General features: G+C 39.3%; 2 protein-coding genes across 3 annotated transcripts in view; both read right to left on the bottom strand.

The window, feature by feature from the left end:
* Positions 1–638: 638 nt before the first annotated feature.
* Positions 639–7,250, bottom strand: LOC115585215 (zinc finger protein Gfi-1b-like). Of its 2 annotated transcripts, none has more exons than XM_030423438.1 (6): positions 6,907–7,250; positions 3,169–3,464; positions 2,811–3,055; positions 1,758–1,889; positions 1,459–1,624; positions 639–1,264 (listed from the first exon to the last, which is right to left on the bottom strand). In XM_030423438.1, the coding sequence occupies exons 2-6, from the start codon at positions 3,428–3,430 to the stop codon at positions 1,086–1,088; spliced, it is 984 nt and encodes a 327-aa protein (XP_030279298.1). In that variant the 5' UTR covers positions 3,431–3,464; positions 6,907–7,250; the 3' UTR covers positions 639–1,085. The 2 variants fall into 2 exon arrangements, with proteins under 2 accessions (XP_030279298.1, XP_030279307.1); XM_030423447.1 differs by having other exon boundaries at positions 3,169–3,461; positions 6,907–7,203.
* Positions 7,251–9,353: 2,103 nt separating this feature from the next.
* Positions 9,354–15,236, bottom strand: part of evi5l (ecotropic viral integration site 5 like) — a 37,625-nt gene continuing 31,742 nt past the window's right edge. Inside the window, exon 20 of the mRNA XM_030423428.1 lies at positions 9,354–14,904. Coding sequence (XP_030279288.1) covers positions 14,596–14,904 — 309 coding nt within the window. The 3' untranslated portion in view covers positions 9,354–14,595. The remainder of the gene's footprint in view (positions 14,905–15,236) is intronic.

Here is a 15,236-nt window from a genome sequence, read left to right as displayed (position 1 = left end):
GGGAAAATGGTAAGACTTCATTTTACAGGTCCATAAATATCATGGTAAGTAGGTGGTAATTATAGAACATTGTATCTGAAATTATTTCTTTGAAGTTACCCTCAGATTACCACAATATTTACCTCACAATCCAACGAAAATTACCCCAATATTATTTGATATGAATATCCTACTTCTCCCCAACATGCAATCAATAAGTAGCTACTTATTCTTTTCATACATTTCCAGGAAACTTCAAACTGGTTTCTGCTTAACTTCTGTTGATCATGCCATTTTAATTTGTGAGTAGTTTCTGTCCAACTTCTGTTTACCTCGAATTTACTACCCTGTAGAAGTTGAGCAAAAGCAAGATGGAAATTGGGCTGCAACAATTCATTTCCATTTAGCGGCCTGCTGGGTTATAGATTAAAATTGCAAAGAAATTATCACTGGTTGTTAGAAAAATAGCAGAATATTATTATTTGAAGTCACATTGGGGTATTCACAACAACATTTGAGATAAATAAAGTGGTAATTGAGGTCATTTCAAAGAAAAATTAAGCTGCACATAATCCTTGAAGTTTTTCACTAACATAATCATAGATCTGCAGAGAAGATGGACAGATCTTGTGTCGAAAAGAACAAAAAACATCTATGAATTGACTTTGTTGCTTGTCATCTTTAGTGATGCCATTTATTATTTCTTATTAGAACCACATTTTTTTCAAAGCTGTTGATAAGCTGTCAATTTCCAAAGAATACAAAACACAAATAGAGGCAACGCTTCTTGGATATAAATATAAAACACTATTAAAATGAGAATAACTCACAAAACTACAATTCTGGATTTGTATTACCAAATACGTACACAGGGGATTCAAGTCAATCTTGACCAACACTACTGTGTTGGAAACCTTTGAGCAGAGTAAAAACAGCATCTGTCTCCTCTCAGTGTCCTTCAAGACAGTCAAATGTCAAATATAAACCACTATAGCATTGGATGTGAGATGAGATTTCATGGAAGCAACAACACAGTCAGTAGCCTTCTGTCCTGAATGTGTTTCTGCTGGTTGAAGGCTGAAGATGTTGACTCAGCCGCGCCAGAGTCAGCGGTAGACACAGTGGTGCTCCTGGTGCTGCCGCAGGTCCACTTTGTGCTGGAAGCTGTAGAGGCAGCGAAGACAGCGGTAGGGCCGGTCGTCCCTGTGTTTACGGCTGTGGGTGATGAGGTTGGAGCTCTGGCTGAATGCCTTCCCACATATCTGACACACATGAGGCTTCTCCCCTGGCACACAAACACAGAACAGGTCACGTGAATACACAGTATGTTGTATTTGTACACACTGATTTGATGGTTTGAAAGCCAATTACCCAATGGAACACCATGGAAAATGAAACTGCAGTTCAGTTTAACAAATATCAAATGAATGATGTCAGCTGTAGACCGAAGGAACAACCACAGGTGATACATAAACCCACCAGTGTGTATGAAGGTGTGTTTCTTCATGTCAGACTTCTGGTGGAACCTTTTGCCACAGTACTGGCAGGGATAGGGCCGGGTGTCTGAATGTATGAGCAGATGAGTGGACAGGGTGGAGGAGCGCTTGAATACTTTCCCACACACTGAACAGCCAAACGTCCTCTCCTTAAACAAAAGGCACTGTGGTTATAGATTCAGTATTGTACCTCATATGTGCATGACTCTTTTAGTTTGCACTGTGCATTTTGTCCAAAGAAATGACGAGATAATATCACACAAAAACAAATGTGACGCTAACCTTGCCCCTGCATAGAGACTGCTCAGCAGGTCTATCTGTCCTGCTGGACTTGATGTGTGCTGCTGACAGAGGTGCTCGGCTTCCATGACTCTTGACCATGTGAGTCTTCAAACTTGACAGACATGAAAATATCTGCAAAGAAAAGATGAACACAATTCACACTGGAGAACTAAAACCTACATTATGGCATCTTTTGTTCATTTGTCTCATCTCTGGTTTAGTCTTTTAGCTTCTGGTCGCTGTTGCTGGCTAGGCCTACAGTAAACTCCTGATAAGTTCACACAATCTGCTATACACTTATATGGGACCACATATTCACATTAATGTGGAGTTCATATGACCTGAGCCACCACAAATATCGGAAAATCAGAAGACGATTTACCTACAGCGTCAGCTCATGTACACCTGCAAACTACTGCAACCTAGGTGCAACTAGCTTACTGTGTGTTGCAGCTGTAGCTTGATGTTTAAAACTGCAAAACTAATTGAATGGACTGTATTTATAGAATGCTTTTCTAGTCCGACTGCTCATCAGGAGTAATAACTTTTCATATGCACACTCATATACCTCTGGAGGACCAATTTGGAGTTCAGTACCTTGCTTTAACTTCAACATGTAGACCACAAGGGCCGGGGAATGAACAATCGACCCTCTGATTGGTGGACAACCACTCTATCTCCTGAGCCACAGAGCATGGATTAACTTATCAGTCTGATGGTGCAGCTAAGTTATTAAAGTTATCAACATTTCTTGTTGCCACATACTTTGTTGGTCTGGATCTGATTTAAAGATATGAATTAATAGACAACCTGCGAAACTGATAGCATTCGTATCAGCTTCTGTTGTACTTACTAAATTGTTTAATAAAGTTTACTTTATTACAGTATCTTTTGTCCATAGGTGTTGCCTGAATCAAACAGAAATGAAAGCTCCTTGTAGCTTTAACTCATGTTGTATCTTCTAGCTTCCCTTTTCCACTTTAACAATTGCTTTCTTTCTAGCTGTTGGTCTGTAAGACAAATTAAATCCAATGAAATGCAGGGATGTCATACTTTGATACAGAGTGGACACTCCTGTCTCAGAGCACCGATCTTCAAGCTGCCTCGGCTCCTGGTCTCCCTCAGGATCTGAGAGTGCTGAGTCATGTTTCCCAGTCCCACACACACTTTGTCTGGATATCCTGAGCTCACATGAGGTCGGGACCATACTGCTGGTGTGGGAGGGTGAGACTCAACTTTATCCACAGGGATACATGTCTTTGAGCTGACAGGACAGCGTGGCTCAGCAGATCTATAGTCTAAATACAAAGATAAGAACGGTAAGTTAACTGGCTGTTTTAATTTGAAATGATCTAGTTAGCATTTTGGATATTTTCCCCAAAAAGTTAACAAATACAGGTCTTTCACTGACCGTTAGCTATAGGACTAAATGGAGGAAGGTTTCCATTTCCATCAGAGTGTTTGGCAGCCTGAAGGTCTTGCTGCAATAATGCGATGGAGACTGCATTAATATCTGGTGTTTTCACTGAGGAGTACTCCAGGGATGCATCCCAGGACCCCGTCTGTTCTCCTAGCTGGCTAAAAGTAACCGGGGTCAGTCCAGGACCAGGGCTTCTTGCTATGGGTCGGTGGTGGTGCAGCCCTCCTCGCTTCACCAAGAACGAACGAGGCATCGTTCAGGAGGGAGGAAGATGATATTAAAGTCTTCTAGAGGAACAAAGAAATAAAATGAATTAAAACGTACAGTAGGCTTTTCCCTTATCTGAATCTTAAAGTTAAGCAATTTGTCTAAGTTATGAAAACGAAGCCAGTGAAAATTCCCAGCAGTAGTGGTCCATATGTTATGTACAACCTCATACACTGTGACTTGAGAAAGTTATAAAAATGATGGCTGAAAGGGCTATGCATATATTTGTATTGCCCAGAGGAGGGCAGCAGAAGTGTACAGACTGTACTTCCTGATTGAGTCTGTGTAAATACTGAAATAACATACTGTCAATCTGTTGATAGTTTAACGAAGAGAAGAAAATGACAAAACATTTTGTGTTTAAATGTAGATTACACTGTCTTGATTAGTTAGAGCGGATGATTTAGCATCTTTTGCTCACCTTTGTCTTTTACATGACATGTAAAGATATATAATGGCGTATAACTACTTCTACAAATATGAAAGATATCTTAAAATATCTCATTTGCCTCAGTATTAAGCCTCTTTATTCAGACTCATCATGAATCTACTCCTGCATTGTAGTCACGACCCTCCCGGTTTGCATCATGGGACCTTATTTTAGAAAAACTTAATATGGTGACTGGAGAAGGACAAATTAGTTCTTTGATCCAGTTTGAATTGTGCCATGAATCACACATTTGATGTTCGTCAATTTAAAAGGTGATTTTTCATCTTGAGAATGTTAAGATGTTTATGGTAAGACTGTGAAAATAAGTAATTACAAGCACTACACGCCCAACAATTTCCTGTTATTATTACTGCTATTAAACTGTTGTTTTTTTGGTACCTTTTCTGTGCCGAGTTGGCAGCCATGTTTGTGTTGGTGATGTGTGCTGAGCGAGACGTTTTAGTTCTTGGGGCAGTTTCACAAAAAAAATAGCTGAACTTTAAAATTGACACAGTTCATATATTTGTTTTATGGCACAGGATCAAAAATTATTTGTTTCTCTCAATTCACTAAAATAGAAAGTTAGTTAAGGTCTCATGGGTTCCACAGGAAGGGCCGTGATTCTGCTTATTTTATGTGTCAGGTTGTTGTATGAATTTGCTCTCACGAGGTGTTCTTCATCTTTCTGCTCCACCTGTTTACCAGCCTCAGAGATTACTGTGGCATTTAAGTCAGAGGTCTATTTTATTGTATTTTTTGTCACTTTAAATTACATTTTCTTCTAGGTCAGTCTTCTAAATCCTGCTTGACAAACTCCAGTAGAGCTGTCAGATGCCGTGTTGTCAGCAGTTGCTTTTCCTGACTCTGTCAAGGCCTAAGAGGTTTCTTTTCCACGGGTAACTTCTTCCACCTTTGGAGCTTCCGTTAACGTACATTCACACGGCAGGTGTGTGACACAAACAGTCATAGCAGAATTGCAAGTATATCACTTAACATTAACACTAACAGCCACACGTGCTAAAGCATTTGAGCAAAGATGAAGCTGCAGGGGAGGACAACCACGAGGTGTGACACCACATAGCAAAACACTGAAAAAAAGTGACATGCCTGTTAAAAAGTATTTGGAAATGGCTTCAACAATTAAATGGTTAAGAAATGGTTAAGAGGTTAAGAGGCTTAAAACTCAGATAAAAAACTGCAAATAAATTAGAGGCACATTTTCATCTGCTCTCTCCTCTGTAGAAAAAAATTAGGAGTAAGCCATCACTCTGAGAAGTTAAACGTCCTCAGACAATAAAAAGCTTATTCATGAGCACATAAATAACGTGATGACATCAGAGGACTGATGAGAGATCTGTGCAAATGCTCACACACAATCAATGAATGTTTGACTTCAATTACACCGATATAAACAGGTTATGAGGTTGTATATAATGGAACCCTTTTACAATCGATTGAGTGTTGGTATTACTGATATATGTATCAAATGCGTCACATTATTTCATTGTCTATGTGACAGCCCGAAGCTTCTGGACAAATGGTTTTCTGTCTTATGTTACATTATAAGATTGTCTGCAGTGGTGGAAGAAGTACACAGATATTCCAGTAAAAGTAAAAGTAACGGACAAAGTAAAAATTCTTATAATTAGAAATACGAGTGGTCTAATTAAAATTCTACTTCAGTAAAATACATAAATACATATTTCAAGTGAGACATAGAGCTGTTCATTTTGAATGTTATATTAAATATTATATATATGACTTTATAGGATACTGATTGGGATGTGTAAGTAGTGATTTTAGGGTCGTAGCTGTTCAAGGTGGAGCTATTTATAACAACTTTGCATACAGTTAGTTTAGTCTGGTGGCTCCAAAGCTCGGGGTCAGGCCCCTCCAAAGGTTCATTAGATAAATTGGAGGGTTCTTCAGATAAATATTGGGGAAGGAAATTCTGGTCCACAAATCTGTATCACCAATTGGGATTTTTGGCCATTTAAATGAAACTATGTGAATAGTTTAGAGGAATAATTGGCAGCAGCCTGTAGATTTGTGTGACGTGACAAGGGGCCCGAACTCGACACAGCTTTTTTTGAAAGCGGTCACCAGGCAAAACCCCCGGAGTGATCTTTGACACTGCAATGTATTTTATAAGCTTTTTGTGTGATACCAAATACAAAACCTTAATCTGAACAATAACTACAGCTGTTCGATATATTTAGACAGGAAGTGTATCTTTTAATCTGTTATCTTATACTTTGCTTGTTGGTACGTCTGTTTGAACACACACATACTGACACGAGCACAATTTATTCTCTGAACTATTATTCAAAAATTCAGTGAACATATGTAGCTGGTGTGACTGCGTTGAGTGTCTGTTTTAACCAGCTAAAGTACATTTTATGTGATAAAAATGTAGTTTGCGTGATGACATTCTCCTTTATTTATGTCAATGCACCGTTTCATTTGTGCAATTCTTTGAACAACACAATGTGAACAGTCAAATAAAAATGTGCCTATACATTCCTGCTTACATTCACTATGAATAGAGGTCAAGGTCCAGATGTTTCAGACCTTTTTACTTTTTTTTGATGACAGAAGTTTCAATACCTGTCTCCTACTTTGACTTTTTTTTAGCTTTGTTGTGGCTTGAACATGCCACATGTACCGTGGGTCGACATACTGGCAGCTGTGTGTCGACCTGACTAAATTTAGACACTAATCACGATTCTTCTACGCACACCAAACAAACCAAATTTATGAGGAATATTGAAAAATTGCTGAGATTCACAATAAGACAATCTGAAAATTGACCGACTGACTCTGAATCAGATCAATACTGAAACATTCTAACACAACTTGTTTTAAAAAATATTATCAATAATATAAAAACAAAGGATCTAAAATTAAGGACACACTACAACAGCCCAAAATATTTTTGCTTAAATCAATGTTAAAAGGAAACAAACATCAGCGTAGCTCTCATTTAACCAGAAATATGATTTTCTTTCTAAATGAAATATGAAAACACTCACCAGATTTTTACATTCCACCAAGGCTTCTTAACGTCTCACACAGACTTCACACTGATAAAATAGCTGAAATGAGAGTGTAATACAGTTAAGAGCTGAAGAGTCGGTGTGTCACGTGTGGGGTCAGCCCGCTCTCAGACGGATTGTGAGCCGTTGATGTTGCCTGCAGGCCGGTGTGATGAGAGTGGAGGACGAGGAAGTATCTCAGCACTGACACCTCTGAGCCGACAACCACACTGCTTCCTCACTCACAAACCCAAACACTGCACACTCACAGCGGCACTTGATCTGTCTAAAAAAACTGTTCTGTGCGAATTGTGGATACGTGGCAGTGTTGAAAACTGAGTATCAGATGAATCTAGGGAAGACAGATAAAGCCAATGTGAGAGGAAGAGGAGGGATGACTGTGCTGAAAATTCTTCAGAAAATGTTGACACACTCTGGTGACACAGACCTGTTACAAAACAGACCACTGGGGTCAAGTTTGAGGCTGGCTGATGCAACAGCAGATTCTCTTTTATAGTGCTGAATAAATACAGCTCATTAAAGACAGGAAGGCACGGCAAGAGATGAATACATCTGAGTGATGCCTATGGATTTGTGTACTGTAAATGATGGGGAACTTGTTTTATATTGTTGTTTTTGATTCTATTCTTGGTTTTTATTTGATATTTGCTATGTACTTAAAGAATAAGACAGAAGAATTCATTGTTTTTTTTATCGTCAACAAATATCATAAAACAAACAAAACCAACAATGAGTTGATTCGACCAAGAAGTAGTCTCTGAGTCAAATCCTAATAAAGCTAATTTCTTTCTGCCGTAGAGCTCAGCTACTGTCCTTAAAGCACACCAGTGAGTTACACTGTTCAGTATATAAACTGTGTCGCTTTCTAAGAGTCAAAGACAAAAAAACCAACCTGCTGCCAAAAACACTCAACAGCTCCCTAAATGTGTATTAATCTGCTGCTGAAAGTAGTCCCCAGCAAATGTACTTTTGTTTGAGTAATGTTTGCTAAAAACTTTAGTGACCAGCGGTCTTCCGTAGAAATAACATGGGCTCAAGGGCAAACAAGCTGCAAATAGACAAAACATGAGCCAATTAAGAAAACATCTTCATCAATTTGATGATGCCTTTGGAAAAACATATCAATAAAATAAATATCTTCTCTTACGATCTTTTATCTTTTCTCTAAAGATATTTTCACGTCCACCCAACTTCTGAGGGCAGCTAAAGTTTTCTTAGTTTTGTTGACGACTAGGAAAAGATTGCACATATCAAACTGACATAATGATGAACTTTAAAAACTGGTACTGGCTCACACATGTCTACATGTCTACAGCACATCATTTTAAATGTGTTCATGTTTACTATCATAAGGGCGTCACAGCTACCTGCCAAGAAGAACCGTTTTAAGGGCCAATCTGTATGTTATTTATTCGGTTTAGTAAGAGTGGGAAGTATTCAATTATGCTAATCCAACCAGTGCAATTTAGCATAATGTTTCGTATTTTGAGGCATGTTGAGTTATTTCGTTTATGTTTTATGTAATTTTAAGTCATCATTAAATTGCATTTTGATAAAGTAAGGTGTGTTGACACTATTGTATGCTACCTTTTTTTAACCACTTCAATCTCTGAACAGGTCATATATTAGCATGCTATCATTAGCTTTTACTGTAGCTTAGTTAGCTAACAGTAACACAACAGTATAATGTCTATCGATTCTGCATAAACATGTCTAAAAGCAATCAGACCTTAATTTGTTTTGTTGAGTTTCGTACGTACATCATGCCAAATGTTTCCAGTAATGTTCAAGGTAACGGTAAGTTTCATGTGGTTGCCTGCCACTACTTCTTGGATGGGATAGTTGGTGAACAAGACTAAATTTAAGTTGAATAAACTTTGACCTCATCTGTGAACACTTGTGCCTAAGACACATAAGGAACATTTTCATCAGCAGGGGTGGCTGTTCAATGGTAAGGTACATCAACAGTTAAGTGACTTTGATGGCAGGAACATTTGTGTTTATTTGCGTTACTGATGCAGTGTTTATCAGCCCGGAACTATCAATCCAACGTTAGTGAGCAGCAGAGGGTGTGTGTGTATGTGTCTGTGTGGTTAAATATCTAGCTTCAGCTGACTCATAAACTAAGCAGTAGGTTTTGCCACCCTGTCTGCCCGGCCCTCAACACAACACTCAGCAAACGATTAGTGTTTTTTCTTGATAGAAAGCCCCCCAGTGGCAGAAGTTACATAATGTATGTTGAATGCAATAGTGTGTACATTTCAAAAGCTAGCACTATTTTAGCTATGTATGAACTTGTGAGGTGCTGTTTCAACAAGTCTCTGTGCAACATGGACCTGTGGGAAATAAAGTCAGAATCCATAAACTGCATTAACAACAAAAAACAGTCAGTAATAATCAGTTACAACACAATCAAGCCTTTGCAAAGGTGCAATGTCAAAGTTTTATTTTGTACCATTCCTAGGATACAGAACACTGAAATGTATTTTTTCCCCATCATACTGGAATTTATATTATCTTTACTGTCATTTAATATATTTGATAACAACATCAGCTGAATTGCAAGACAGAAAGAGAGAGGGCGGACAGGGTTCCTGGGTATGATGCTGTGGATATCAAACAGCCGTCACATACAGCACATACATCTGAGAAATCCTAACACACAAACCAGGATGAACACTGTTTTTTCTTACTGTCCGCGAGCAAACACTCACATGTGACAAACTGTTCTTATTTCCTGCTTTAAATTGTTGAAAAACGTGCAGATGTTCCAGTTTAAGATGATAAATCTGGACCATCATCTTTACTCCGTCCACACATAATTCACTTTATATTACATGGCTGTTTATTGAAGGGCTGTAGTGGCTGACGTGTTGACGAAACCCTTGTTAAACATACATGGTCATTTAGCATAGAGTGTAAATCTACCTACTTTTATGGCACATTAGGATGTTTAATCATGATCATCTTGTGTAATGCTGTTAGCAGGAGGAACCAAAGTACTGATGGCAATTATAAAAATAATATTAAGGATGAGAGCTAGTACCATTTTCAAAAGTAATTTACAAACATATCAAAATGTTCCGTCACAGTAGATAGAGTTGTATTTAGACAGTGGTGAGAACAGAGCACCATCACTGAACAGCAGTGTACAGATGTGGTATAATGTGTCGGAGGACACTGATCTGGGTCCAGATTAGGGTCCATTTTGGAAAGGGAATGGAAACTCAGCCCTGAATGAAACAATAAAATCCAGACGGAAATATGAAAGTTATAATCCTTAAGATACCTGTTGCGGTCGATCTAGCGCCACCTGTGGTTAGTGGTGGCAATGATAAACATGTTTTAATACTACAACTCCCAGAGGTCAGTTTGAAACTTGCTTCCCTGTCGTAAAGAGAGCAGAAGACAAAACCAGTCAAGTCAATGGCTGAGAGGATTTATCAGATCTTAAAGACAGGAGTCCTGTCTTTAAGATCTGTGATCTGCTAATGATCAGATCCCGTTTTGTTTGTCCAGACATCACCAACCTATGGGTTGCTGCGGTAACTGCTTGGGTTGAGCAAGTACCCCTCTAAAGCGAGTATCCAGTGCAGATAATCAGAATGATTACCAACACATTGTCATCTGAATAATATGTTTCAATGTCTGTACTCATGATGAAGGAAAATCCTCGTTGTGTAGCTGACTGAAATTTGGTTCTTTCAAATTCTTGGGATCAAAAACGCTGTTCTGAAGCTCAATTGTGAGGCTTTTGTGTTCTAACAATAAATATCTAACTTCGGGTCAACCAGAATCAGGTTTAAGTCCCACCCAGTTTGAGTAAAGATATAGGAAAAGATCATTTAGTTGATGGAACAGATAAAGATACAGAAACAAATAAAGATGTTTGCGAGTGATGCAAAAGACACTGAAATCCAATTTGAGCTGCAACTGCATCCAAACATCATTCATCCATTTAAACCAAAAGATCAAATCACATTTCATGGGTTTTTACTTTGCTGTCCAGATTCTCTGAAACCAGTCGGAAAATAAATTAAAAAAAGGTGGATTTGGGCCTGCAGTCTGAACAAAGCCAAAGGAGCAAAAAACAATATAGTCTGAATCATGTTGTCTGTTTACATGACGAAGAATTGCGAAATGGATTTCTAACGCAGCTCACAATGTCACCTCCGCACGTGTGGCCAATCACTGAATGAGGTGGTGGCAGTGAACGTCCGGATGTTGGTTTAGCAAATAAAGGAAATTGTTAAGACTTTGTTGTTTGATCCAATGTTGACTTGTGCATGCACAGACTTTTGTTTTACGCATCCGTAGATTCATATCCCTTCCTGTAAATCCTTTGAATCCCACAGTCCCACCAGTAACACTACAAACTGCTATACAGAGATGCAATTTCAAAGTGCCTATGTATTGAATTGCTATTTCCAGTCAGGGATCGAAAAAATGAAAATCTTAAGGATTATAACTTAAAGCGAGATATTCAGCCAGTTCTGACCCAAAGTTAATAAATGTAAGGGTCTAAATCTCAGTCGCCATCCTGTGGTTGAACTAACTCAACTGAAATCACTTGGTCAACACTCATCTGGTCTGACGATATCCAAACACTGATTTCAGCGTCGAGATTTCAGTTGTTACACCCACTGATGGCCAGTAAAAAGCTGTTATTTGCAACAGTATGGTGGGCAAACCAACATCCTCTTTAGCTCTTTGATGGCCGGTGCTGGAAGATCCAGTTTCCTTATTTCAATCTCTTTTATCGTCCCTTCATCTGTATTGCACAAAAATGGGAGTTAGCATTGTAACGGCATAAAACGGGCTTTCAGAGAATATTAATAAATCTTCCTACGTCAGTTTGAAGAGCAATGAAGCACAATACAAAGTCTGGAGAGATGCTCTTAATATAATAAGAAATGATCCCACCATGAATCTATCAATCCACACCACCTCTCACTGCTTCCTTCCTCTTTCTCTGTAGTGCAAAGAGCAGGTCACCGCTCTACATATGACACCCTGTTAATAAACGACACACACTCTTGACACCTTCAGTAAGACTCGACTGACAGTGATACAGCTTTAAATATCCTCTACATACCTTTGTTCCTCTTACGCTGTATATTTCATATTTCTGCATACATTTTACACCCCTTTTCTCTACACAGAATATATTCATGTTTGATATGTAAAATATTTTCCTCCCACACACTCTCTAGTCATGATGACAGCCTTATAATATCAACTTCTCACACCCCTTTCACTGGCCCACATGTCGCAGTTTTAGCCATCAGAAAGTGATATGAGCACATGAGATCATCACTGTTACCTGGATTTCTTTTCGCCTGTATGAGACACTGATAATTAAAGGAAAAGTTTGACATTTTAGGAAATACGCTCATTTGCCTAAATCAGAGGACCCGTACCACTTTCATGGCTGCCTGCTAATATAAAGCTACAGCCAGGCGATCCTTAGCTTAGCATAAAGACAGGAAACAAGGGGAACAGCTTGCCTAGAGCTGTTCAAAGGTGACAAATCCACCTTTAAAAGCTCACTAATTAACATGTTATTTCTAAAGGCAACTAAAAAACTGTACAATTTCTTCCTTTTACAAGTTAAAAGTCGAATCGATAAGAAATAAAAATGCCCCCTTGCTTGATTCGACATCTCAAGGGTTTCACCACTTGGTACAGACTCACTTCGTTTGGTATGACCATCGACTGTGCATAAAGAGGCCGACATGACAGGTCCTCAAGAGTGAAGCCAAAACACCTCAAACGCCTCCTGGTGGACTTAAAGCCCTCCCACACAATGTAAGCAGAAAGGATATGGATCAAACTAAAAACTCAAAGTTCATGCCAAAAATGGTTTGTCATAAGTCATTAGTTATTTGATCCAATACAAAGGTGGTGAAATGTCACGATTGACAGCTGAGTCCTGGGCGACGCAGAATCTCCAATGACGCCACTAGTGCAGTATGGCAGCGCTCATATCTGGGATATCTTGGCTTCATTTTTGTAGAGCTGGAAGAAGTGTAGATGTGTCATCAATCTTTATGTATGTTAATGGGTATGACCCATAGCTTATAATGTTAGCTTATGTGAGCAAACCTTGGCTAGATATCACATTGTATTACCAAACACAATGCAAAATTGAGCTAAGATTTGCTAACATTAGCTAACATTGTACACCTGTAACTAGTTGTATTAAACAAAGTGAGTGTGTAGCAGCCGGTAGCCCAGTAGCCACAGACTTTTGGACTACTTGCCCTTATGTCACTTTATGCTTTAGCATTTAATATTATGCCACTTGTAGTGAATTAAAGTATCTCCTTAAATGTCAAACTTTTAACTACCTTTAACTGACACATACACAATGATCACGCTTGATTTGAAGGAACGTGTGATGTTCCCATCATTGTTAAATGCTGTGAAGCTCCAGGGAGGAATCAGGTTAAACTGCTCAGTTTTCAGATTCAATCAGTCTGCACAGTCGTTGTCAACCTAACATATGGCAGAGTTAACAGAAGGTTGCATTTTCATCTCATAAAAATGTAAAAGAAAAAAAAACAAAACAAATAGAAAGAACATAATGGAGGACGTTAATCCAAAATCATAGCAGCACATCTTCTGTCTCTGAAACGCTCTGTGTCACAGTCAACCTGTGACAGACGACGAGTTGGCACAAAGGACGGTGAAAGTTTGGCCTCTGTCGGTATCTCTACACTCCTATAGTTTCATATAGATATAAAATATAAAAAATTATCAAAATAAATTACAACATATAAATAATCAAAAACAAAACAAAAGATTTGGCAACATTGAGTTCTTCGTTCCTTTGTTGTGGGTTACTGTGAATATGTTTTGACATGAGCTGTTGTATCAACTTGCTTGCCTTCTTGTCATCTGCAAGCCACAGACAGAAAACACACGTATTTAGTATGTTAAAGTGTTCAGGATTCAGTTTTGAATGCCATCTTGTGATATCCCTACAGTCTGATGTGTACATATTCCTACATTGCACCTCTCGTACTCAGTTCTTTTCAACACTTGGTCTACTGAGAGGTAAATGGATGGCTGATAGACTTTTTTTTTTTCTTGTTTGTCTTCCTAATGAGAGGCATAAAAAGGGGAAAGAGAGGATAAAGATTAACTCCAAACCAATCAGGAAGGAGAGTTCTATAAGAGTAGACAGAGCATACAGTATGTCAAGGGTCTATTTATAGGGAGAGGGAAAAGTTATTTTTTGTCTGTCTACCCAGGTTTCACTCCTCGTCACAGTCACAGGTTCAGGTCCGGTGGTTGATCTTGATCAGCAACAGCACTCTTGCTGATCCAGTTCGGGTCAATTTGTTTGTTTGTGTGTCATATGTTTAGATGGATATGTTTTAAACAGACAGCTTCTGGCGCAGTTACACTTGGGAACAAAGAGAGAGGCTTTGCCTCTTTTTTTGAGGGAATACAGGACAGTGTTGGAGACAGTTAACAGGGGAGTGATGATCAGAAGAGGTCCGGTCAATGCCACTATGTCTGCATCAGGTTAAAAGTAAACACTGGAAAAGCAGAGGAGGAGGTCTGGTCCCATTTTACAGCAGCGGTCCCGTCCTTTAGAGCTCCAGCGTCTTTTTAAGTCAAAGAAATCCAATGAAACCTACACGCCTTGTGCAGGTCTCAGTTATCCAGTGCCTCGGCGCACACCATGCTGCCGTACAGCTGCTGAGGGTCCGGATGTGTCCGCACACGCTCCTCTGCCTCGCTGTCCGTGCTGCCTTCGCTGTCAAGTTGGGGAGATGGGTGACACGGGCCGGACAGGGTGGGGTACAGGGCGTTGGGAGGCAGTGGGCTCGGAAGGAGGTCCTCGTCCGAGCTCAGGTAGTCCCCCTCAGCGGAGGTGGGGCTGGCCAGACAGAGATCTGGGTAGTTGGTGCTTCCTCCACTAGTGACCCGGGGGGCTGCCTTCTGTCCTCGCAAGCGCCTGATCTGAACACAGAGAAGAAGATTGTTATTTCATTTTAGATTTTGGTCTATTTCATTGCTATTTAAGGCATTTCATTCTACTGAAGGACAGGAGGACCTGGATTTAAAAAGGCTAAGTTTTTTCCCTAATACATTTTTGTCATATTTCCAGACATCGGTCCTGTCTGCAAGGATGACGATGATATGATGTTTGCAGATGTCTTGTTTCAGTAGTACATCAGTATACACATGCAATACACAGCATTAGATATAGGTTTTGTGTTTGTTCCCCCTCTGAGATCAGTGTTGATGTTTCAAAACATCATGGTAGAAATGCAAGAACTTAATAATGTTGC

Source organism: Sparus aurata, chromosome 1 (genome assembly GCF_900880675.1).
Source record: "Sparus aurata chromosome 1, fSpaAur1.1, whole genome shotgun sequence".
Lineage (NCBI taxonomy): Eukaryota > Metazoa > Chordata > Actinopteri > Spariformes > Sparidae > Sparus > Sparus aurata.
This window is presented reverse-complemented; position numbering and strand designations above follow the sequence as displayed.

Coding starts and splice junctions, on each gene's coding strand:
- LOC115585215 (XM_030423438.1), bottom strand. CDS start 3,430: ATGCCTCGTTCGTTCTTGGTGAAGCGAGGAGGGCTGCACCACCACCGA. Junction 1,625..1,757: donor AGTCTCTATGCAGGGGCAAG/GTTAGCGTCACA, acceptor CTTTTGTTTAAG/GAGAGGACGTTTGGCTGTTC. Junction 1,265..1,458: donor ACACACCTTCATACACACTG/GTGGGTTTATGT, acceptor TTTGTGTGCCAG/GGGAGAAGCCTCATGTGTGT.